Source organism: Haliotis cracherodii, unplaced genomic scaffold, assembly GCF_022045235.1.
Source record: "Haliotis cracherodii isolate W230 unplaced genomic scaffold, xgHalCrac1.p SCAF_17, whole genome shotgun sequence".
Classification (NCBI taxonomy): Eukaryota; Metazoa; Mollusca; class Gastropoda; order Lepetellida; family Haliotidae; genus Haliotis; species Haliotis cracherodii.
The window spans coordinates 9,399,084-9,424,465 of NW_027266272.1; the positions used below are offsets into that span (position 1 = coordinate 9,399,084).

Here is a 25,382-nt window from a genome sequence, read left to right on the forward strand (position 1 = left end):
GCACAGACCAGAAAAAAAAGATGTTCTGATAATTTGCTACACGCATGCTAGAACTCGTTTGAAACTAACAATCATTGACGCAGTATCATATTTAACTTCTGAATGCTTTGCATAGAGATTAAGTTAAAGAACCTTTTGTTAGAACAGCTGGAAAATATCAAACATGTCAAACAACTTGTTTTAATTGTCATGTCGAGAACCAGCGTTTGAAAGATAAACAATGCTCTTTGCTAAACAGGAAGTCAATTATATATTTTAATAACACATTCTGGCAATGTTATTGATATCAAGGTAGACAATCAGCTGTGGTTATTAACGTTATCGTGATGACAAAGATATACCATTCTATATGGTAATAGAAAAATTGTCATTCAGAAGAATGGACAAACATTTAATGACAAAGTGAAACCTGCCTCAGACAATTGAATAATTTCGGGACTGTTTATGGAGCTGATAAATATTTTGTAAACTATAATATGAGTATGCGCAAGTTATGTTTAATATCGGACTTTTGGTTTGTTTGTTGTTCAAGGGCGCACTCAGCGATATTCCAGCTATATAACGGCGACCTGTCAATAATCAAGTTTGAACCGGACAATCCAGTGACTGATAACATGAGCATCGATCCACGCAACTGAGACGCGATTACATGCACCAACCAAGTCAGTGAGCCTGACCATCCGATCCCGTTAGTCGCCCCTTACGACAAGCATAGTCGCCTTGTACGACAAGCAGTCAAAACACATATAAAGCTTTCTGACCCTAAACCTTTCGATTTCCTCTTCAATATTTTTATTGCTGGGACTGCCAGATTCGCGTGTTGGGTAGTGAGCTGTGTTTTACGCCGCAGTAATTCAGCTGTAGCACAACATGTCAGGGGATGTAGGGGGAATCCTTAAGTAGGGATAAACCCGCCCAATGGTGTTGAAGAAGACAAACCAAGGATCGTAATCAGTGCAAAACTAGGAATCGAACCAGACCTTTCCGTATTCTGACAGTGACCATCGTGACCACCGACGCCCATATTAGTTGGCATCCAATAATGTGTCGCAGTTTTCGACAGTTTCGTTCAACTGAGTGAGTGAGTGTGTGAGTTGGTTTTAACGCTGCTTTTAACAGTATTCCAGTCATATCATGGCGAGTCAGCTAATGTGGGAGGGAAGCCTGAAGTGATGCAGGTCTCAGACGCTTACCACTTCGGTGAAACCCACGAGCACGGGTATGGTGCTGACAAACCTAGAAACTAAAGGGGGACGAAGCGGGATTCGAACCCAAAATCATAGGTTTCTGGCGTGCCCAAGGGACGCAACTCTACACAGCGAATCGCGGCGCCTTAGACGACTGGGCCCCCCCTCGTTCAACTGAGATCTTTAACCCCGATATGACACCTCTTTGCATGAACACCTGACAACCCCTTCATGGGTGGTTTCGTCATGTGAACTTTCTAATCAGGAAATCGAAAACGAACATAACCCGGGGGTTCCGAATGCATAATACTAAAGGCAAAGCTGACGATATCATATACGGGAGGAAAAGATGTACGTTTCAATGAGATTGCCATCGTGACGACATAATTCCAGTTTCAGTCGGTTTAAGCACCTGATAATGAAGACCACAGTGATGATTGGATGGCTGAACTGTTCGTTATTGAATTGAGAGGGTATCCTTGCGTAATTTCTCCATTTATAAAAGAAACACATCTGTGCCTGTCACACCATTTACTCCAACCTAGGCTAGGCGGCCGGGGTAGCCAAGTAGTAGAATCACCTGCTCGTCACGCCGAAGGCCCAGGTTCTATTCCCCACATTGGTGCAATATATGAAGCATATTTCTGCTGATATTACTGCAAACACATGCCACACGTTAGTTGTTCCAACGTAGGATCCTGTGCCTTCTCAGACCTCATTTTGAGGGCACGAGTTGCGTCCCTTGGCTTTACCAGGATCCTATAATCGTGGGTACGAATCCCAGATTCTCTCTGATTATGAATCTTGGTTTGTCAGAGCAAACATGGTCGGGCTCATTGGTTTCACCAAAATTTGTAAACGTCTAAGACCTGCATCATGATCACTTCGGGTTTTCCTCCCACATGAAACAGACACGCTGTGATACAATCTAAATATAGCGCCGGAATCACCAGATCACTTGCTCCACGTGCAGGCATGTTGGCAGAAGTATTATCATACTTCAGGATCCCCGATTATGTTTCCAGGTTTTTCAGCACTTTACTCGTGGGTATTTACCTGCACTAAGTCAGGCTTCCCTCCCACATCAAGCTGACAAGCCGCGCTGAAACTGTAATGCTGTCCAAAGCGGCGTCAAACCCAACCCACTCATGCTTCAAGCCCGTGCTTCACGTGTGTCACGTTATTGCCTGTGCGTGAAGCTATTGCGCAGGGAATCGACATGAGTTCGGAATAATGGCCTTGTTGAATCATATACGCTGGATTCAGCCTATGCTGGACTCCATATCGAAATAATTGTAATCAAACGAACATAAAAATTCTTTCTCGTACAATTACTTTCTGCTGAGTACTACCAGTTTAGAACCTTTCATCACGACGCGTGACACATTCTTAACTGTTTACTTGTAGTTGAAAGTTTGTAACAGTTAAACCGCTGACTCTGTTCCTAAGAAAATAATTAACTTCTAAAAGAGGCCCTAACTGCCTGTCCCTGACATTTCCAAAGTTTAAGTACAATAAAACAACCTCCTCTCTCAATCTAGCTATTACATGCGTAGGCATGCCTTTTATCTTCACACGCCCCCTCTAGCCGTTCAGAAAATAGCATGTGAAATGTTTCCTAATAAAGTAAGAGTAGTCGCTTTAGGGGTGGTCTCAACATTTTCTAGGTTGCTTTTCCCACTCTGAGACGTTGTGGCCTAGTTTCAGCCTTAATTGAATTAGTAGAAATAGATAATCTGACCTGCGTGTATTGTGATATCAAATATATCAACACACCGTTAAAAGTTTAAAAACTCCGAATCTTGCGAGTTTTTAATTTTTTTTTTATTGACATGTGTTGATCATATATTTGATATCAAACGAGATGAGGGTATTTATCATCCAAAATCAATCTTCAAATTTTTCAGTTTGTCAACGTTATTGAGTAGTGATGAGTCACGGTAAAAGTTACGAAATGTATAATCTAAAATGGGAACTGGCTATGTGTGGGATAATCAGTGTATTGGTAGTATTCAATCATTTTTATCAGAATTTAATGAACATAACACTCAAGAACATAATGTATTTATCAGCAAGAATGGCATGCATCCTTGTCACATTCAATAACTCTATGTATAAATTTGTCGTGTGGCAAGAGTATTATATTAAGTATATTTCTATCCATAATTTCGTGTAGCTTTAGCCAAGGTTAGATGTAGTTCTGACCAACTAAAACTTGAGACTGACAGATATGCACATGTTGAGGATAAGTATCATTTCTTGTTTGCACGCACGATGTATGCCGAACTGCGTGAACAGTATAGTCTTTGTAACGCCTTTGCATTTCCCACATTACATAAATTCAATGTCTTGATGTAAAGTAATAAAATTAAATATCATAAGAAATTTGGCTATGTATATTTATAAGTCTGTGAAATTAAGGACCAAACTGCTGAATTTAACTGTAAATTTCAATTACAGTAAACTACGGTTATAACGAACTCAAAGGGACTACTAATTTTAGTTCGTTATAACCGTAGTTCGTTATAAGTACATATACAGCATGACTACAGCAAGTAGTCGGGACCAAAAAGTAAGTTCGTTATATCCGTCAGTTCGTTATAAGCGTGTTCGTTATAACCGTAGTTTACTGTACAATAATGGCTGCTGTACAACTGATGTAACATGGGTCGATGTCCTTCGTAATCTTGCTGAAAAAACAACAACAACAACAACAACAGCCACTGTCGCCGCTAGTTGAATATGTAGTATCATCACTGACTTTTCCTATCACCACTGTATTTCTGTATTTGATACTGACCACTGCCATCATATTATTTATTGCCATTGAAAATTGAACCACCTGTTTACTGAGTGAGTGAGTTGGGTTTAACGCCGCTTTTAACATTATTCCAGTTATATCGCGGCGTGTCAGCTTAATGTGGGAGGAAAGCCCGAAGTGATGCAGGTCTCAGACGTTTACCACTTCGGTGAAACCCACGGGCACAGGAATGGTGCTGACAAACCTAGAAACATTATCGGGTTGAACCGGGATTCGAACCTACAATCATAGGTTTCTGGCGTGTCCAGGGGACGCAACTCTGCACAGCGAATCAGACGACTGGGCCACCCGTGCCCCCACCTGCCATTGTAATTGCTGTGCAGTAATTTGTAATGGTTTGCATGCTTAGTGAATATTTGTAATACATTTGTTGATTGTATACCCCATGTTGGTTGTTTGTTGGTTTCACGCTAAATTCCTTTACGTACAGATTTCTAACATATTTTTTCAATATGGGAATCGACACGTAACACAAACGTGACCATAATCATGAAATATAACGTCAACGACAGAGAATTACCAGTCTCGGTTATTCGTCGATTCCTTTTGGCGTTAAAGGCAAATTCTAAATGGAATTGGTAAATACTCTATTAGGATTGGTCAGTCAGAGGTATCAAATTACATCAAACCCCCTCTGATTGAGACAGCCAAGTAAATGGCCGCATCACCGGGAAAGCTAATATGTTTAGAACAGTACTTCTTTCACAGTCATTGTCGGAAGGCATATTTAAAACAATTATATCTACATTTATAGGCTACAAAAAGTTGCGATATTCAATATTCAAACGGTGTGGGGCAATACATTTCGTGCAGAAAACACAATAGAAATAGGCAAAGAGAATGTATTTCAAAATTCGAGGACAACTGGGAGCTTCCTAATTAGCGCTTATCGATATACGACTGTGACGTCATATCTTTCGCGTCACAATGAGCGATATGACGTCATAATTGTGACATACGGTGTAGAATGAAACCTCTGCAAGGCTTGCTTTGTTTACTTTAGGGGTGCCCACCTCATGATATCTTACCAAGTTGCCGTGCTGCATGCTTTCGGTGCCTGACATACGTTCGAGTAAAGTATTACGATGTGAACAAACTGATTGAGTATATACAGCGCCATATTTTGTTTTAAGGCTGTCCGTAAATTCAGATCTATAACCCACTCAAAACACTGGACTCAACCCATGCCGCTTCACTTACTGTATTTGCCAACACCAAAGTGTTCGCGTTTTATTCAGTCATGGTAGATTGGAGATAAACATACTGTGTTTTCAGTGTAGGTTCAATAGATCAGTGAAAATAAGCCATGACTCAGCGTAAAGGGACAAGCATGTCCTGCCCTACCCGTTAGAACCCACTGCTAACGTTTTCAATGAAAAGGTACACGTGTGTGCCAGAAAACGCCAGTTTAAAATCATTGAAACGATTTGCCAAGAGTTACCAACGATGCCAAAAATGGCTGGCAAACCAACAAAATGCAATGGGACAACATCGATTCTATAATCATTAAAAATATATGTTAGATACAGAGACCATAGTACGATTCTGACTATATCATAAGCACGAGCAAGGACCCACTTGCACAAAGCGATCTTAGCCCTAAGATGATCGTAACGCCCATATTTTAACATAGGCTTACAATAGTCTTAGCGCTAAGATCGTTTTGTGCAAGTGAGCCCTGGTGAGCATAGCCTGCCCCATGGGTTGCAACCGTCACAAACACCTGCAAAGGCAAGTCAATTGTTCCCCTACAAATACACGGAAACATATGGTTCAAGTCAAAATGGAGAATCACTCTGACATCATTTTGTCGCTGATGCCAAAATGCCGGATGAAATGCTTGGGTGCGGTGGCGTGAAATTTGGTTTAACGTCGCGTCCAAGATTATTGCTCTTATATAGCGACGTGCATGCACGTGTGTGTGTGTGTGTGTGTGTGTGTGTGTGGCTGCTTGTACTAGTCCGGACTGATGCCGATTTATAATGCTAGCACACTGAGATACCATGCCGCAGTTTAACATGAATGCCCCACTCAGACATAGGATACTGACTCCGAGCCGACCAGTTCTTGTTTTAGCCCCTCAATACCGAGCGCCAGACAGGGTAACGACATGTACCATCTTTTAGCGTCTTTTGGTATGACGCGGCCGGGGATGGAACCCCGGACCTTCCGCTCTCCGGGCGGACGCTCTACCACTAGACCACGGAGGCGGTCTTGAAATGTTTGGGAATTGTGGTTATAGATGCGATAGATGAGATATAGAAATAAAAAGAAAACAACGTCAAGGAACACCCGAGTCTTCCATAAGTCTATGGTTAGTCAGTCATAGATAATTTGAAGGTAGGTACACCCTACATCAAGAAAGCTGCCCGTCTAAAGGTATATATGTTTTAACGATGTTTTCACCGTGTTCAATAACTTATATTTCAAGAATTATGTTTTCGTTGCTGACCCGAGACCATCCTTAATGTAACTAAAGCCTTGTTTCCACGTGACGTCAGAAAACACTGCAAAAATAGTATAGAGTTTCCCCGAGCATTGCCAGAAATAACGTTATTGCATGTAGATTGGCGCTGGTATTGTTTTGTCGCTTACCGAGACACGTTCCCACAACACCCTATACTTCCGGTGTCAAGGACATTGTGGCAGGCTCGGTGACGGCGTCAGGAGGAATAATCAACGCACTTTCACTCGCCTGGATGATGGCAGATCAATAATTGTTGACACAGACTTAACATCATCAGGTGAAGGTGGTTTGAGTTACATGAGATACAAGACTGTCACAAATTTAGTGTCGGTTATCGACACAAGGTGAGAACACAACAGATTGTGTTCGCACAAAGCTTTTATTGTTTCACAACAACCCAGCCAATCGTTGAGGCGCGCACACATATTCATGGATTAATTTGATGTTTTATATTATTGTTGCACGCGCGTAGTCATTGATAATGTTATACATTTATTAGGTTTGATGGTAGAAATGACTATTAAAAACTAAAAGATGATCAATATGATATAAAAGAGAAATCGGCATTGTCAGATTTCACTGGTACAATACCTAGGTTGTTGGCAAAATGCGTATACATACACGTCCGTAAAAAATAAGAGTAAGCAAACAATAGGCTTTTAAGACCTAATGTAAAACCACTCTTCGTCAGGAAAAACTCCTTGAGTATGAAGGCAGTCATTGATGAAACCTCAATTATGAAACCTTATCAATACTAATACAGACAACGCCATTCAGAACGTGATTGAAAGGTATTGTTTGTTACATTTAGGATCACACTTTCTTACTTAAGTACAAATTCTAGTACTTACTGGGTGGAGTCTCACACTGTTATATATGAATAAAGCTTTCATTCACAAAATGAACATCAGTCGTTAAAACCAGATTTACTTTGGCCGCCATTTCGATTTCTGAGGTACGCCCCACCAGATAGAGGATGCCTCCAAGGCTAAGAGGAAATGTGATTTAACGTGAACCTGCTAGGATAAAAAATAAACAAATAAGATATTCATTGCAAATGTCGTCTCAGAGCCCTTTTATAATATCTACTAATTACGTACTTCAGAAATACCTAAGCTTCACATTCACGGTGAGTTTTCATAATTTCTTCATTCATATAGGAAACACGTCTTCGACTCTCTCGCCATTCCCTTCCACGGGGCCTAGGGTGGTTGGGAATCCGAGTGGGTAAAGTAAACTGCCGGACAAAAGAAAGTATACACCTGAAAATGGGTTTGAACCAAAAAGTTACAAACGTTATGAAAAGTAACGTTATTAGGCTGAAAACAGTCGGCTGAAAACATTAGGTCCAAAGCACAACTGTGATAGCCGTATCAAATACACCACCGTCGATAACCATTTCTTGTTTAAGGAAGACAATTTATGGATGTCAACTTCTTTATTATGAGGAACACAACATTTCGGAGTATTTACTTTCGTCAGGTGGATGTTGTCTTCCTCATAATAAAGAAGTTGACATCTATTGAAATTCTCTTTCTTACGCCAGGTTCACACAGTGTCGATTATGGCTCCCGTTTGAGATCAGACACAGCGCTATGACACGAAAAGTGAAAAAGTCGGAGTACTATCCTCAATGATCTGGAATGTCCTATCACTGTCTGAACGCAGTCGTATACGTTCGTTACAGAGTCCTACGGATCGGGAAAGGTCCAGAGAGGTCGGCCTAGCACTCCCGTCAGTATGGTGCGTCCCGAAACATTCAGGAAACTCATCCGATTTTGTCTAGTCGGATTACAATCGTGACCATTTCATAACAGATTCTGCTGTATCGGATCAAAATCGTAACAAAGTCCTGTGTTGCCTGGACGGTGTCTTGTGGATCAGGACGCTGTCGTGTTGAACGGGCATGAATTGCCGTTTCTTGTCGAGTGAGTCCAGGTTGCGTCCAGATCTTGCCGAATGCGAACCGTCTTTGTCGGTTCACTGTCCGGTCACTGTCTGATCCCTGTCGGATCGCATTCGGGAGAATCGGGATGCTGTCGGACAGATTCGGTCTTTTTTTACCATGCAGAAGACACAAATCGGATCAGATTCGGACTGAGAAGGGCAGAATCGGGCCGAATTCGGCTGGAATCTGGACGCTTCCTGAACAATATATGTTTGTTTGTGAATTTCCCGCCACGAATCACAGGATCTTGATCACCGACAGACTTTTGACAAATTTTAATCGGGAATGGTCCTATCAAGGACGGCAATAAAAAATCCTGAATGTGTGACTGAGCCCTTTCATTCTAAATACCATTCAAAGACGTCATTTCCAGTTTGTGTAATTTTAAGCCGCCATCAAACATTAATGTATACTTTCCTTTACTGGCAGTTTATTTATAGACTCTGTGCTTGTAAAATTTAAGAAATATACATTTTATCACTTTTGTTAGGTACTAAATAATTCTATAAACGTATACCCCGTGACAAGTCGCCTGTTAACCTAAGTGTCATACGTTTCCGTTTTGTTCATCCATGTGAAACATTGAGAAGTGCAGTTTTTGCCTGAATTCATATGAGCTATTGACCCAAGGAAGCCGCTATCAGATAGCGCTACCAAACCGTGCTCAAATTTAATCATATCATCGACAACGGGGAGAAAGTGTGCCCGCCGGCTATAACCACAAACTGTATGCTGTGATTGTTTCATTTTATGCTCGACTTGAAACAAAGACTGTTAGCTGTTCGCGTAATCTAATCTAATCGTCTTATCCCTTACCCATCATCTTGAACATGAATAACATCGGTGGTCCTCGAAGCCTGAGCGCCACCTATCGGGGGTTAAGGGGGCTCAATGGGCTTCCATAACGGGATAATGGGGAGATAATTGCGGCATAATCGACCAACGGTTACTGTTGAGAACTGGCGCGTGGAAGATTGTGGGGGAGATGTTGACTTGACTGATGTACGGCGTACTTGCCCACAGGGCGTATACTGACGACTCTTTCATCTGTCACATTGCTATACTTGTCGGCCCTCTCAACACATTTAAAGAGCTCAATGCTCCAATTGGGTATTGATGTGGGCCAATTTGCCGGCCGATGAACCTTTGTTTGTATGGAGTGATTGAGAGAGAACATGGTTATACGTTGAATTTGGAATGTACAATACTCCTAAAACGTCAAGGCCAGACAGTAACCAGACTCGATTATCCCGATTCCATTGGGCGTAACAAACAAAATAGAGGTAACACGTCCCAGTTTAATTCTGGAAACCCAATAGTCCAGAAACTCTACGGTCTTTGTCCAGTCTCGGTCAAAGGTATTTACAAAATTAAACATGCTGTTTTCATGGGATTATACCAAGGAAGAAAATATGAAACAAAATTGTTCAAGAACTCAATATTTACACTATGTCGCCCATGGGCCTGTCCATGGGTGAAGTGTGGCCCATGGGTGAGAATATGTTCCTTTACTTAAAACTCATAATACAAAATTGTATTTCTTTCAAGTATCATGACACAAAATGTAACTCATCTGAATATAATTCAACGATTTTGTAGCGTTATTGAAATATTTCGCCCATAGGCGAGAATTTGGTATAAATATATGAAGGAATTAGTGAAAATAGGTAATGGCACAAGTGTTCGCGAAAAAAACATTAAAGCAATGGGTTCCACACATTCAGGGTTTTACCAGACACAAACTATTGCGTTCTGTACACATAAACATTCATAACTGGCGCAAATTTGAAATGCGAGGTCCTCGAAATGCAAAAAACGTTTGTTTGTTTGAATAAATAAAACTCACAAATAGAAAGGATGGAACCAAGTCTTCAGCGTGACGAGAAAGCACCTTACCCACTGGGCTACCCCTGTCTGTGTTTGTATTGGAGTTACAGCTGACCAGGGGGCACGGGTGGCCCAGTCGTCTAAGGCGCCGCGATTCGCTGTGCAGAGTTGCGTCCCTTGGTCGCGCCAGAAACCTATGATTGTGGGTTCGAATCCCGGTTCGCCCCGATTATGCTTCTAGGTTTGTCAGCACCATACCCGTGCTCGTGGGTTTCACCGAAGTGGTAAACATCTGAGACCTGCATCACTTCGGGCTTTCCTCCCACATTAAGCTGACACGCCGTGATATAACTGGAATACTGTTAAAAGCGGCGTTAAACCCAACTCACTCACTCACTACAGCTGACCAACACATGCTTCCTTATCAAACTTAGAGAAACTTATACTGGCAGTAATCAAGAGCCGCGGTATCCATAATGAGAGGGTTGTGTTGTGCGACGGTCTGAACGTTATTTCAGTTATACTACCTGATACAGGTCTTAACGTGAAATCAACGAGCAAGGGTACATGCCGAGAGAACAAGGATCACAATCAGGGCGAATTTGGGATTCGAAACAACAAGACGCGCACCCAAGCCGACACGGGACTCGAACCTGGGCGCCTTGGACCGCTGTGCCACTCGTGTCCCATGTTATTTAACGGTTAGGCTCAGGCTGAGTTGCAGTACTGGGTAGTTTGAATTGGATCTTCCACAACACTGACCGAAATTAATTAATTGATAACTGATATTTAAGGCCGCACTCACATATTCTAGCTATAAGACGGCGGTCTGGAAATGATCGATCCTGGACCAGGCAATCCAGTGATTGACATCATGAGTATCGATACGATGCCATCCAATCAACCAAGACAGGAAGACTGAGCACCGGCTCCTTCACGTTGCCACTGTGACAAGCATGGGTTGCTGGGGACCGAAGTATGTCTGAGGGACTGACTCGGGAACTAGGCGTTATGACCACTATACTACCACGCCACAAATCACGGGGCTGTAATGAAATTTCAAAAGCTGTTCGACCCGTGAAGATCTTGTCGTAAGAGGGGACTAACGAGATCGGGTGGTCAGGCTCGCTGACTTGGTTGATGCATGTCATCGTATCCAAATTGCGTGAAACGATGCTCATGATGTCAATCACTGGATTGTCTGGTCCAGACTCCATTATTTACAGACCGCCGCCATATAGCTGGAATATTTCTGAGTGCGGCGTTAAACAACAAACAAAAAACAAACAAACAGAAGCTGTTCGAGGCGCTGCTCCAGCTCGGTTGTTAAAAAAGGACTGTCGCCCGATCTGTATCCCATGACAACAGCAGAACATTTCTTTGCAAGTACCACATCACTGGTCTGAGTATGTATTAGTAGCTGGTAAAGCAAATGCGATAAATCATCTCAAATGGACCTCGGACGTTTTTGGAAGCATCACAAGAAGGACAACTCCAGAGGGATTTGTTTTGGCAGTCAGAACACATCGACAATTTCCGAACATTTCCGGAATGTGTTTTCGAAATGAATAATCTTTAGGTTTAGAATGATAATGATCTGCTATTGTAAAACCAACATTACAGTTATTGGGGGTGTATAGGCAGTGTGGGCACGTTCCATTTCTAGATCGTGGTAAAAAATAGAATCGGTTCAGTGCAATACACCTAAAACACAGGCTTTTTTTGTGGTTTTCTGTACAATCGATATCCGTCACACACTTATAAATCAATCTCGGGTGAATGTAATAAGATTATTACAATAAAAACGAAATAAGAATCAGTTTAACTCTGATGTTATGCTGGAGATAATATTGTTTGGGCAGACAACATGAATCCGTAATTAGCGATGTCAAAAAAGGAAACACAGAAAAGACGGATTGAGACAACAAAATTAGAACGATCCAGGAGTATCCGAAACGAAAAAATGGGAATAGAGATGAGGAATATAAAAGAGGAGATCTAATCATGTTTGGGGTCGGTTTTTCCAGAATTCTGCGCTTATGCCGATATAAGCACGTATTCAAACGTTGGCACAAGTGATTTATCACACAAAAGTAGACTAAATAACCACCAACTACGCCGGGTTTAATCGCCAGCAACAGCCGTATTTGTTTAGACAGATAAATGTGGCATCAAAACCAATTTTATGGAAAGATGAACTTAATGTGTTGCATGTCTCAAAACGTTGCCGATACAATCTGGATCAAATTTGCCAGTTTTAATTCCGTCGGTAAAAACAATCCCACGTATCCTATGCCTCTCGAAAAAAGGCGCCATACTTTGGAACTGGTCAGTCACAAGATTCTGAGTGACTATAGGCGGTCAACATGTTGGCTCATCTAGTGATGTATAGTGTCTTCTGACAGATCATGGTGAACACAGAGTGCAATATTTTGAATTAGTTTAGCCGCCTCCGAGGTCTAGTTGTAGAGCGTCCGCCCGGAGAGCGGAAGGTCCGGGGTTCGATCCCCGCCGCGTCATACCAAAAGACGTTAAAAGATGGTACTTGTTGTTAACCTGACTGGCGTTCGACATTAAGGGGCTAAAACAAGGACTGGTCGGCTCGAAGTCAGTATACTGTGTCTGAGTGGGGTATTCATGTTAAACTGCGGCATGGTATCTCAGTGAGCTAGCACTATAAATCGGCATCAGTCCGGACTAGTACAAGCAGCCACACACACACACACACACACACGTGCATGCACGTCGCTATATAAGTGCAATAATCTTGGACGCGACGTTAAACCCAATTTCACCTCACCTTGGAGTAGTTTACAATTTCTTGTAGCGTATAAATTGTGGAATAAGGACGTGAGACTTTTGCGGATAAAATTTCCATATTTTTAATATACATAAGTTGTTATCCCAAAAAAGATTCATGTCTCCCTATCCTTCCAAGTTTTAAATGTGTATCAATGACCTGAATATTGATGTTCGGTGGGTAATCCCAAGGAAAAATATACTTTTCTCAAATCACAGTATTGTTTCATCAAGGCATGAAGTGAATTTAATCTTCAAACAATACGACCGCCTCCGTAGAGCGTCCACCTGTAGAGCGGTTCGGTTGGAGGTTCGATCTCCGGCCGCGTCATAGAAAAGGCTGTACTTGTTGTTACCCTGCCTGCCGTTCGGTTTAAGGGGTTAAATTGTTTGTTCGTTTGTTTCTCTGTTGTTTAACGCTTCACTCATCAATATTCTAGCTATATGACGGCGGTCTGTACATAATCGAGACAATCATAATCCAGTGATTGACATCATGAGCATCGATCCACGCAATTGGGATCGATGACATGCATCAACCAAATCAGCGAGCCTGACCGCCCGATCCCTTTAGTCGCCTCTTACGACAAGCATCGTCGCCTCTTACGACAATCTTATGTCAATCACTGGATTGTTTGGTCTAGACTAAGGTATTTACAGACCGCTGTCATATAGCTGGAATATTGCTGAGTGCGGCGTTAAACAATACACAAACAAACAAACAAGCAAACAAACAGTTCGAGGCGCTGCTCCAGCTCGGTTGTTAAAGAAGGACTGTCGGGCGATCTGTATCCCATGACAACAGGAGAACATTTCTTTGCAAGTACCACATCACTGGTATGAATATGACTGTGTTAGTAGCTGGTAAACAAAATGCAATATATTTGAAATCAAATTGACGTTTTTGAAAGCATCACAAGAATGACAACGCCAGAGGGATTTCCGTAAATTTCCGGAATGTTTTCCGAAATGAATAATCTTTAGGTTTAGAATGAAGTTGCGCGTGAAGTTATATTCCCACAAGTGCATATACGATTGTTCATTTCTAACCAATAACTATATTGTATGTTGGAATTACGTCAGTCATACGGCGAATGGACTCAACGGCGTTCTTTCAAACAGAGAATCGAACATGCGATTCTCAACGTCTTCATACAACATGTTTGTTTATTTGTTCTTTTGTTGCTTAACGCCCAACTCAAATATATTCCAGCCATATGACGGTGATCTGTAAATAATCGAATCTGGACCAGACAATCCGGTGATTGACATCACTGACATTCATCAACGCAATTGGGATACGAGGACACGCATCAACCAAGTCAGGGAGCCTGAGCACCAGATCCCGTCAGTTGCCTCTTACGACAAGCATGGCTTGCTGAAGACCAGTTCCGACCCGGACCATACACACGGACATAGAGTGAGGTCTCCTTTAACCTCAATCATGAGAGAGCCTTACCTTCATCTAACTCTGCAGGCCAGTCGCACGGGGGCAGTGTGATGACGGACACGTTGTTGAGGACGTAGAGGCTGGTGACGTCAGGGACTATGGAATCGGTGGATGACGTCATAACGCGGTTGAGACGAGACTACACGAGAGTTGGTGCAACGTCCAGTAAATCACAATATATGTCCACGGGCGTCATTTTGAGATGGGTAAACTCCAAACAAATCTGCAAACAAGAAATTCCGAAAATTGAACAGAGCACTTGTAGGTCGAAAGCTAGCTGTCTAAAATATTAAAAGCATTTTTTTCTCAAAATATAAGCAAGCTTAATAGAAAACGACCAAAGGCATTTCAACATTAAATACAACACAGTCTCTCAGTGAAAATAAGGTACACACACTGTAGCTAGTTTAACAACTGGTCGAGTCTCCATGGGTCGGGCACGTGCATAATCCATATGCAGGAACAAGGCGCCCCAATCACTGCCCATGCACGGAGATGAAGTTCTTCGTTAGCGTGGACATGCTATTGACCGGTGGAATCTGATTACGACGGCACATTGCTGTACACTGAACACTGTGTAAATATTCCACGTTACATACTGTTGAACAGTTCTGTTGAATATTCCACGTCAAATACTTTTGAACAGCTATAACTATGTGTGAATATTCCACGTTAATACTATTGAACAGTTAGGTGTGAATACCTTAATGAACCGAATAAAATACACAGTCAATCCTTATGATTAAATTCGACAACGAAGACATGTGCTATCTACTATAGTTCAATCAATAGCAGCTACAGAAATCAAAGCAGACAAAAATGACGAGATTGATTAACATTCCAAGCGTAGGGATACATACCGTGGCGTGACACGAATCAGGTGATTGTTTAATTTATGCAAAGAACTTTGACATGCCCACTACATCAGTAGCCAATCAACGGAGAGAAGGATCAAAACAAACTTTTATAGGACCTGTCAATCAAGGCAAGAAGCGAGAAGAACAGCAACAGTCAGTCTGTAACAAACCGGAACAAATATGTCCGGGAGAAGGCGGCTGTTTCAAAGGACATGGTGCGTTACCGCCAGATTCAAACATTAGTTGCCCGAGAAAGGGAAGACATAGTTGGAAAAATGCGGGTTAAAAATGAAACCCGAAGACATGAAAATTTGTGAACCCAGGTGAGTGAAAAACAACAACTGGCGAGCCAGGCACGTTCGGCCTCAAAGGGTTTTTTGGGCAATGGATATGCATGAATTTCGCTAAAAAGTCCAGTGCATCACGATCAGAATGCAGGAATTACAATGAACACAAGGAAAATTGAATTATACATGTATACAGTTGAATAGCGCTGCGTAAAATATTCCACGTCGAAAACTGTTGAACAGCTATGTGTGAATATTCCACATCGAATACTGTTGAATCGCGCGGTGTGAATATTCCAGGTCGAATACTGTTGAACAGCTATGTGTGAATATTCCACGTTGAATACGGTTGAACAGCTATGTGTGAATATTCCATATCGAATACTGTTGAATCGCGCTGTGTGAACATTCCAGGCCGAATACTGTTGAATCGCGCTGTGTGAATATTCCAGGTCGAATACTGTTGAACAGCTATGTGTGAATATTCCACGTTGAATACGGTTGAACAGCTATGTGTGAATATTCCATATCGAATACTGTTGAACAGCTATGTGTGAATATTCCACATCGAATACGGTTGAATCGCGCTGTGTGAATATTCCACGTCGCGATCGAATACCGTTGAACAGCTGTGTGTGAGTATTCCACGTCGAATACGGTTGAATCGCACTGTGTGAATATTCCACGTTAAATACGGTTGAACAGCTGTGTGTGAATATTCCACGTCGAATACGGTTGAATCGCGCTGTGTGAATATTCCACTTGAAATACGGTTGAACAGCTGTGTGTGAATATTCCACGTCGAATACGGTTGAATAGCGCTGTGTGAATATTCCACGTTAAATACGGTTGAACAGCTGTGTGTGAATATTCCACGTCGAATACGGTTGAATCGCGCTGTGTGAATATTCCACGTTAAATACGGTTGAACAGCTATATGTGCAGATCGACAATCGGGCGGGAGAGAGTTTTCGTAGACATGTAGGGAGACCCGTGTGAACCAGTGTTTAGAAGGAAGAAAGCACGTAAGACTACAGCGACAACCATTTAGATTTGAAACAAATTCCATCAATACCGTGGCTGGAGATGTAACCAAAATAGATGGAGATGACAATTATCTGACCAGATAGCGTGATTTGGCAGACCCCGAGAAGGGAGGGGGTAAGGAATAAGTCTCATAAAACACAGTGTTCATTGTCCATAGGTATCTATTGATAGCCAAGATGCAGTCTCCGGAACCGAAACGTCAGTGGTTAACAAATTCAATTTCCCGATGTAAGGTCAGATGTTCTAGGCCATACACTAGTGTGTATTTATGATACTTAATGGATTATCCCTGCTGAACAAGAACCTGTGTTTCATCTGAATATTTCATAAGAATGAAATAAACCACATTCCTGTAGCTACTCTTTAAATGATGAAGCACTGGACAGGAACAAGAATTTCCATATTATCCAACCATTGGTCAATATTCTATCGTCGCAAATCATTTTATGTGGTTAATTACAATACAGCTATCTAACTTTGATCACTGCGTTTGTAGAAACCGTTCACATATATGTATGCGAGGTGAGGTGAAATAATATTTAAAGGCGCGTTCAAGATTATTGCACTTATATTCATGCGCGCGAGCGTGCGTGCGTGCGTGCGTGCGTGTGTGTGTGCGTGCGTGCGTGTCTGTGTGTGGCTGCTTGTACTAGTAAGTACTAATTTTATAGTGCTAGCCCACTGAGATACCATGCCGCAGTTTAACATGAATACCTCACTCAGACACAGTATACTGGCTCCAAGCCGACCAGTCCTTGTTTTAGCCCTTTAATGCCCAGCACCAGACAGGGTAACAACAAGTACCATTTTTTAACATCTTTTGGTATGACGCGGCCGGGAACCCCCCCCACCCCCCCCCCCCCCCACCCCCCCCCCCCCCCCCCACCCCCCCCCCACACGGACATTACGCTCTCCGGATGGAGGCTCTACCTCCAATCCACGGAGGCGGTCCTGTATGTATTCGACAACACGTGAACTCTGTCAAGGTCGGTGTTTATTGCTCCTGGTTGATCAGTCTGGATTAAAGAGTTTACGCCGTTCACTGAGTGAGTGAGTGAGTGAGTGAGTGAGTGAGTGGGCAATATTCAACCCGGGCCTTCGGCGTGACGAGCGAACGTTTTAACCACCAGACTCCCCCACTGCCCCTTGTGACTCTGGTTAATCCGGGATATATATTTACTTATTCTGTCTCTATTTGAATGAATCATTACATACACGTCCATCGCTTGGTATTGGGAAGAAGAACTCACGATAACTTTCAGGTCACACGAGAAGGTGGAGAAGCCGTGTTCCAGTTTTACCGTTTAGAGTTACCTGCACCTTATGACACGTGATCGCAGTCATGACAACACGTAAACAAGAGCAATCGGATTTCCAAGCCGAGATCGTTTGTCGATAGACCATATTGTTTATTTACGTCCTACGCTTGTGATTTCAAGAACGTGTCAAATATGTTCTCATCCAAGACTGTACCACAGTTGAAATTGTATTTAAAGGATCGCGGTGTGACTTTAATAGGGTCACGTGATTCTGCAAGGGACGTCACTCTGAACGGACTTATTTCGCGAAAACGGAAAATGGCTAATTCACGTTCGAGTAAGTGGGTTGGTTTAGCGCCGATATCAACAGTATTTCAGTTCGCGTCAGAATGCCGTTGGGAGAAAGCCGAACGTGATGCGGATTTTACAAGTTTACCAGTCGAAGAAAGGATGACGTCATCCAAATGAGTTTCTATGACGATATGTAATAGGCTGAACAACAAATCGCCGGCCCCTATGGATGAAACATGTATTAAAGTCGATGTTGTTTTAAATGCAACGAACTTCGTATTCATATGATCACTCTAAACCGAAGTTTAGAAATAATTTCAGTTGCCATAAAGTAAAACTAACTTTGTAACTTGAAAAACAAAACGTAACTTTAATACAGTTCGACGTTCCTGCCATAGAGGTTACGTTTCGCGTCATGGAGAGCAACGCGTTGGTTTAAGCCTGACGGCATTAATTCCACCGTGATACGCTCTGACGTTACTGCATCACGTCTGAAGTGTCGCGTGATACCACCTGACGTCGAGAATCTGCTAATTTGTAACAAATAAAAAGTATGTGTCTCCCGATTCAGAAACTGGTGACACTCGATCAATCCCGTAATTTATCGGAAGCATTTAAATGATAACCTTGATTTAGAGTTGTCAGAGAATACATTTTATATGACTCTACGACAACAGTCAACAAAGATTTTCGTTTCTTGGATGTCAAGACAAGGAATGGTAAATCCAATTGTAAGCCAGGGTGATTGCCATCGCAGCGTGTTCCATATTTAGAGCAGCCTGGGTAGCTTAGTGCTAACACGATTCGCTCATCATGCCAAACACTTTGGGTAAAACAATTATTGGTCCTTCACTTACTCACTCACCCACTCACTTCAAACAGCAACCCACCCACACACACACCAAAATCACTCTTACTTACACACGCACTCACTCACCCACACTACATATTTAACATATTGATTCAGTGTACAAGACACCAATAAAATAGATAAAAGTGACAAAAAAGTTTCATGAGAAATCTCCGTGTCCTGAACATGTGTTTATGAAATGATGATCATGATCAAATAGTGATGCTAGAACCAGGTGCCCAGATAGATAAAAGAAATCTGGAAGAAGTGAAAGAAATCGATTAAGAAATATGTAATAGAATATAATTTCTTTATGCCTAACACTTAAAGTGCATTCACGACACAAAGCCATTGTAAAGGTTCTGCGGCTATTAATAACACCATACCGACGGTCGATATACCATTTCTTTCTGTATGTGCGTTCGGCTATTAAAACACCATCTTAACAAATAATCGTAACCTTTTTATGTTATTCGTTGTGTGTGAACATGACGCTGATATTGAATGGAGCCCGAATCTGAATCTTATATGAAAGCCGAACCCTAAATCAATACGATAGCCCGAATACTGCCACATCTGTACAGATTCTATTGAAATAATTACTGTCCGTGTTTCATGAAACAATCAGGGATGGTGAAGCGTGGGAAGTAGGTCATAAAGCGTTGTCCAGGTGACTTCTATTCCGAACACAGTCTACAAGTGTTTCCTTGTTTGTATCCGTGAACAAAACTCTCAGACTCTTGTCTTCGGCTGGCCGATTGTGAGACTGAGAAAAACTTCCAAATCAAGTTAAAGGCATAGATTCTTATTCACAAGCCGACATAATCCTGCGCCATAACTGTGGAATGTATCTATATTTATATCTATCGATATATATAGAGGTATTCACGCGAGTGTGTTTGGGGATGGTAAATATCCTGCAAGACTCGCTAAATACAATGTTTATTCCTAATACAGGATATTTACCATCCCCAAACACACACGCGTGATAACATCTTTATCATATAATGTCTTTCTTTAATTCTGTGCTTCAAAATCGCTTTCCCTCTCTCACAAATATTACTGAAACATTGAGAGTTTTCCTGGAATGCGCGCATTAATATTTATTACGTCACAGGGTAAGTGATGTGTCAGTCGGACAGTGACATTATCCAATATAGTTCCAACTGAAATCTGTTTCTTATACAGTGGCGAAGCAACATATACGCAAAACAACAATTGTTTTTAATTGCCTTTCGCGGCAATCTATCGGTCTGTCCGCTAGAGTAACTGCCCTTTGTCAAAGGGAAGTTACTTTAACTCTAGTCTATGAGACGTCACGACAACGGTCAGACGTTGTTGACAGTCGGTCTGTCCTGTCATAACGTTCAGAAGTGAAGGTTTCAAGCCGCAGAGGTCTACAAGCACAGATATGGCTGTTGATCCCGCTTGGCTAGGCCTCGTGCCCTCGCAAAATTCTTTCGAAATTTATATCTCCAAAGTTGCCAAAACTTATAAAATGCCTTAGCTACGTCACAGTTAGACACAGATTTTAAGTATATTAGACTGTTCTTTTGATACTATTCGCAATTATCCCTGTAGTTTATCCAGATTCCCGATGGTTAATTCTGACTCGATTGCCGAATGACAAGGGCGACGCCTTGTTTGTTTATATACACTGAAAGTAGTCCCTACTTGACCTTTGCTATTTGCATCTCTATCCGCATATGACCCCAAATGATATCGTTTTTATCCGTTGGCTATATCCTGCCGAGAAACCCTCCCATTATATGATAAATCTATATATCAATATTAATATAAAAAACAAAAGATGTATGTATGTATGTATGTATGTATGTATGTATGTATGTATGTATGTATGTATGTATGTATGTATCTACTTACAACCAGCTTAAACTAACTGACAAACAAGAGAGAGAGAGGAGAGAGAGAGAGAGAGAGAGAGAGAGAGAGAGAGAGAGAGAGAGAGAGAGAGAGAGAGAGAGAGAGAGTGTGTGTGTGTGTGTGTGTTTACGAATTGGATCAGGATCAGAATAACACATAATTAATAAACGTTTTCCTTTATAATTATCATATTCACTCATCGGACTTTCGAGGTGAACGTACACTACCGGGAAAAACAAAAGACAGCATACACTCATGTTTGACACAAACAAAAAATGTTATTCAATGGTGATGGATTTGAAACAGGTATCATAGTTGTGTTTTCTGTGTTTCGGCGACTATTTTCAGCCAAGAAGCAGCGTAAAACAATACTCACAAACTTGGGCATGCGCGCAAGCCAACGTGGACGTCCAACTGGAGGACGGTCGCTGTGAGGTCGCGGACAGGTACCTTGGTTTCAGTGATTCTGACAAGGAAGTCAAGATGGATGACCTGTCGGACTGGGAGGGCAATGACCGCGCAGCCGGTCATCCCTTGTTCTATTGACAAATATCCACAAGTCATCTGTTTACTGTCTACATGACATACAGACATTTTGTTCTTTATAGTCTTGGCTTACCGACGTCAGGTGAAATGGGGTTTAACGTCGCGTTCAAGATTATTACACTTATATAGCCACGTGCATGCACATGTGTGTATGTGTGTGGCTGCTTGTACTAGTCCGGACTGATGCTGATTTTCTAGTGCTATCCCAGCAATATTTTAGCTATATGACGGCGATCTGTAAATAATCGAATCTGGACCAGACAATCCAGTGATTGACATCATAAGCATCGATCCACGAAATTAGGATACCATAACATCTATCAACCAAGTCAGCGGGCCTGACCACCGCTTAGTCGCCGCTTACGACAAGCATAGTCACCTGTTATGGCAAGCATGGGTTGCTGAAGACCTATACTACCCCGGATCTTCACGGGTCTGACTTGCCTCTGTGATCGGTAGGTTGTGTTGGGGGCGGGTATACTACCACATCTTATGCAGCTGTTACCAGTGTCGAAAGTAATAATTCTAAACTTACCCTACAACTGATAACTGTCGACATTAGCCATGGTAAGACATATTCTATTTCAACCTATTTTTTTTAAAAGCGTCAAAGAAAATAGTTTTAAGGTTAAACAACACGACAAATAATGCTGTGTTTTTTCGAAAGAAAAAAGTATCCTGCAGACACTGACTGAATAACGACTTGGTGACAGACCTGCTTGCTTTGCATTGCTGACCCAATAGAATTTTACTCATCATTATCAAACGAAAAGCTGGCAATGAAGAGCAAACAGATTTAACCTACACGATGATTTGATGTGATGAGGAGAATGGTTGTACATGCTGTAGAGAATCAATCTCATTAAAAACAGATCTTAGTTCTCGCTACCGCTCAACAAAAATCTGAGGACATCCCATTACGAGTCCCGTGAAAACAACCTTTCATCAGACCAATCAGAGCGTTGCTTACCAGATCATGAAAGTGACAGTCGGAATGTGTTTTCAGATGTTGCAACCTCGATAAAATTTAACACGGGGTATTCCGAACGACAGTTACGGACTTTACGACTGACTCCTTACAATCTTGGCCATCTATAAGCCATTCAAGGAATTTTCTTTTGTTCATTTTTCAAAATTTTAATCGAGAATTTGTCAAAATATTTGTCCATGAGTTGTCGCCAGTTTGAAACTAGTGCCGTAAACGCGAGAAAGCTGCCTTCTGATTGGTTAATATCGACCGCTTGTCAGCCGTTCCATTGGTCGGTCAAAGTTTGCGAAAGGTCGGTATTGCGTGATCCGTAATGGGATGTCCCCAGATCTTTGTTCAGCGGTAACGGGAACTATGATCTGATTTTAATATGAGATTTTGTACAGAATTTTCCTCTCCATAAACTCCATACTTGACCTTGACATTGGGTTCGAGGTCATCTGAAGGCTATCTCGTGGTTAACATGTCCTTCATCTGAACGTTTTATCATAATTGTCATAGCATGTTTGTATGTTTATGCCCGATACGGATATATATGATTAACAGGTATACGTATAAGTAACGCCCTTTAGAGGGTTCTCTTGAAACGAACAGCCATAGTATGCCAAAGGCATTTCCGAGTTTGGTAAGAACAATGTTGTTCTCTTATGGGAAAGCAGATAGTAATTTAACTTCGGGACCGACTACTAAGAGTGTATGGCAGTAATTCCCACGGGCTATGCAAAGTCGCTTCCGTTCAAATGTTTATCCCAAGGAAGCGAGAGCTTGACGATGATTTGGAGGGATTCAGTCGTAAAGCCCGTAATTGTCGTTCGGAAAACCTTTTGAAAGTTGCATGATCTGGTAAGCGACGCTCTGATTGGTCGGATGAAGGGTCCTTCAGATGCGACCTGTAATGGGATGTCCTCAGATCTTTGCTTTGCGGTAGTGAGTACTAAGAATTGATTTATTCAAAGACGTATATAGAATATATACGTCCGTGATTTATTCAAATACGATTGACAAGCACTTTTCCTTGTCAGGTATTTTCCCCGAAAACCTTACTTCTTAAAATATATGAAACATATATAAAAGCAGTTGGAGCATTGTCTGCAAACAGTTAACAAGAAGTCAATTCTCAAAGCACAAATTTCCATGTTTAACTGCTGTATGGTACACGTGCATTCAGGGGGCTATATAACAAATTTATCTCGAAGACGTTGAACCCCAATTTCACCTCACCTCAAGCAATGCATTTATCTAATTTATAACACCAGATACTAATAGATATTGAACACACTCGCCCCATTTCTCACAGAAAAAGACCTTTTCTAACAGAAATGTATTATTCTCATTGAAATAGCCTTGATCCTCCCAATATGGCGGCGCTTCCGGTCAGACATTGCTTCCTCCGCCTGGGGAGAGTTCTTCCTGTTCTACTTCTATTTCTGTCACTTTCAGGGGGTTACACAACGTACGCGGCAGTGTGCACACGTGGAACTACAGTCTGCGCACCAGATGTCCCGCCAACGACATGCGAGACAAAGAGAGTACGGGATTATACAACACCGTCAGGTCAAGATAAATATAGATTTTGGAGCTATTTAGGAAATGAGGACAAATTGCCGAGGACCATATGGCACGTGCACTCACTCGGCTCACATTTGGATCATATAAATGTAGTTATTTATGGCCAATTGAATTTGAAAACATGAAAATATATGTAGATGAAAAAAGCCTATTGGTTTATGCCGAAACTGAAGTAGCTTCAGCGGTGCGGTGTGAAGCGCACTCTTTGAGAACCGTTATCTAGTAATCCGATAGGATAGATATTAAACATTTTGAAACTCAAATATACATAGAGGTTATTATACGGCTGAGTGTTATACTGTCTTTTGAAACTCATTGTTCATCTACGATGACTGTTATAAACATTACGTCAGTACTGCAATACCTCAATAATGTTACTAAGAGCGTGAGGGGCGGTCGGGTAGCCTAGTGGTTAAAGCGTTCGTTCGTCACGCCGAAGACCCGGGTTCGATTCCCGACATGGGAACAATGTCTGAAGCCAATTTCTAGTGTCCCCCGCCGTGATATTGCTGGAATATTGCTAAAAGCGGCGTTATTCACAATATCAATCACTGGATTATCAGGTTTAGGCTCGATTATTTACAGACCGCTTTGATATAACTGGAATATTGCTGTGTGCGGTGTTAAACAACAAATAAACAAACAAACACGTTTCACGTTCTCTAAACAGTATCGGTCTGGGTGATTGTCTCAGCTCGGGACAAGATAAGTTCCTCATTGGGGTGAGTGAGTGAGTGACTTTGGTTTTACTCTGCTTTTAGCAATATTCCACCAATATCACGGCGGGGGACACCAGAAATGGGCTTCACATAGTGAACCTACATGTATGTAGAGAACCGAATCCGTGTCTTCGGCGTGCCGGGCTAACGCTTTATGCACTAGGCTACCCCACCGCCCCAAGTCATCAAATAAATTGGATGCAGATTAAGTCCTGAATCATCTATAAATGATACAATATGATCTCCACTCCCCATATGACCAGATCTACAACCAGCAATTATTGGTCGTTGATATCACAGTCAAACAACAGAAACCGGGTTTCAAATAGGTTTTGGCGACCCAATCAACGATGAGTACATTCATATACAGTAAACTACGGTTATTACGAACTAAAAGGGACCACTTATTTTAGTTCGTTATAACCGTAGTTCGTTTTATAAGTATATACACAGCATATCTACAGTAGTTGGCCGGGACCAAAAGATAAGTTCGTTACATCGGACAGTTCGTTATAAGCGTGTTCGTTATAAACGTAGTTTACTGTACGTATTCGACTCGGTGGTGTAGTGGATAGAGCGTCTGTCG

The 25,382-nt window shown here is 41.8% G+C and overlaps 1 protein-coding gene across 1 annotated transcript in view; it reads right to left on the reverse strand.

Annotated features, from left to right (window-relative positions):
• LOC139464345 (corticotropin-releasing factor receptor 2-like) overlaps nucleotides 1–25,382 on the reverse strand; it is an 82,070-nt gene that overhangs the window by 38,747 nt on the left and 17,941 nt on the right. Inside the window, exon 2 of the mRNA XM_071245873.1 lies at nucleotides 14,509–14,722. Coding sequence (XP_071101974.1) covers nucleotides 14,509–14,620 — 112 coding nt within the window. The 5' untranslated portion in view covers nucleotides 14,621–14,722. The remainder of the gene's footprint in view (nucleotides 1–14,508; nucleotides 14,723–25,382) is intronic.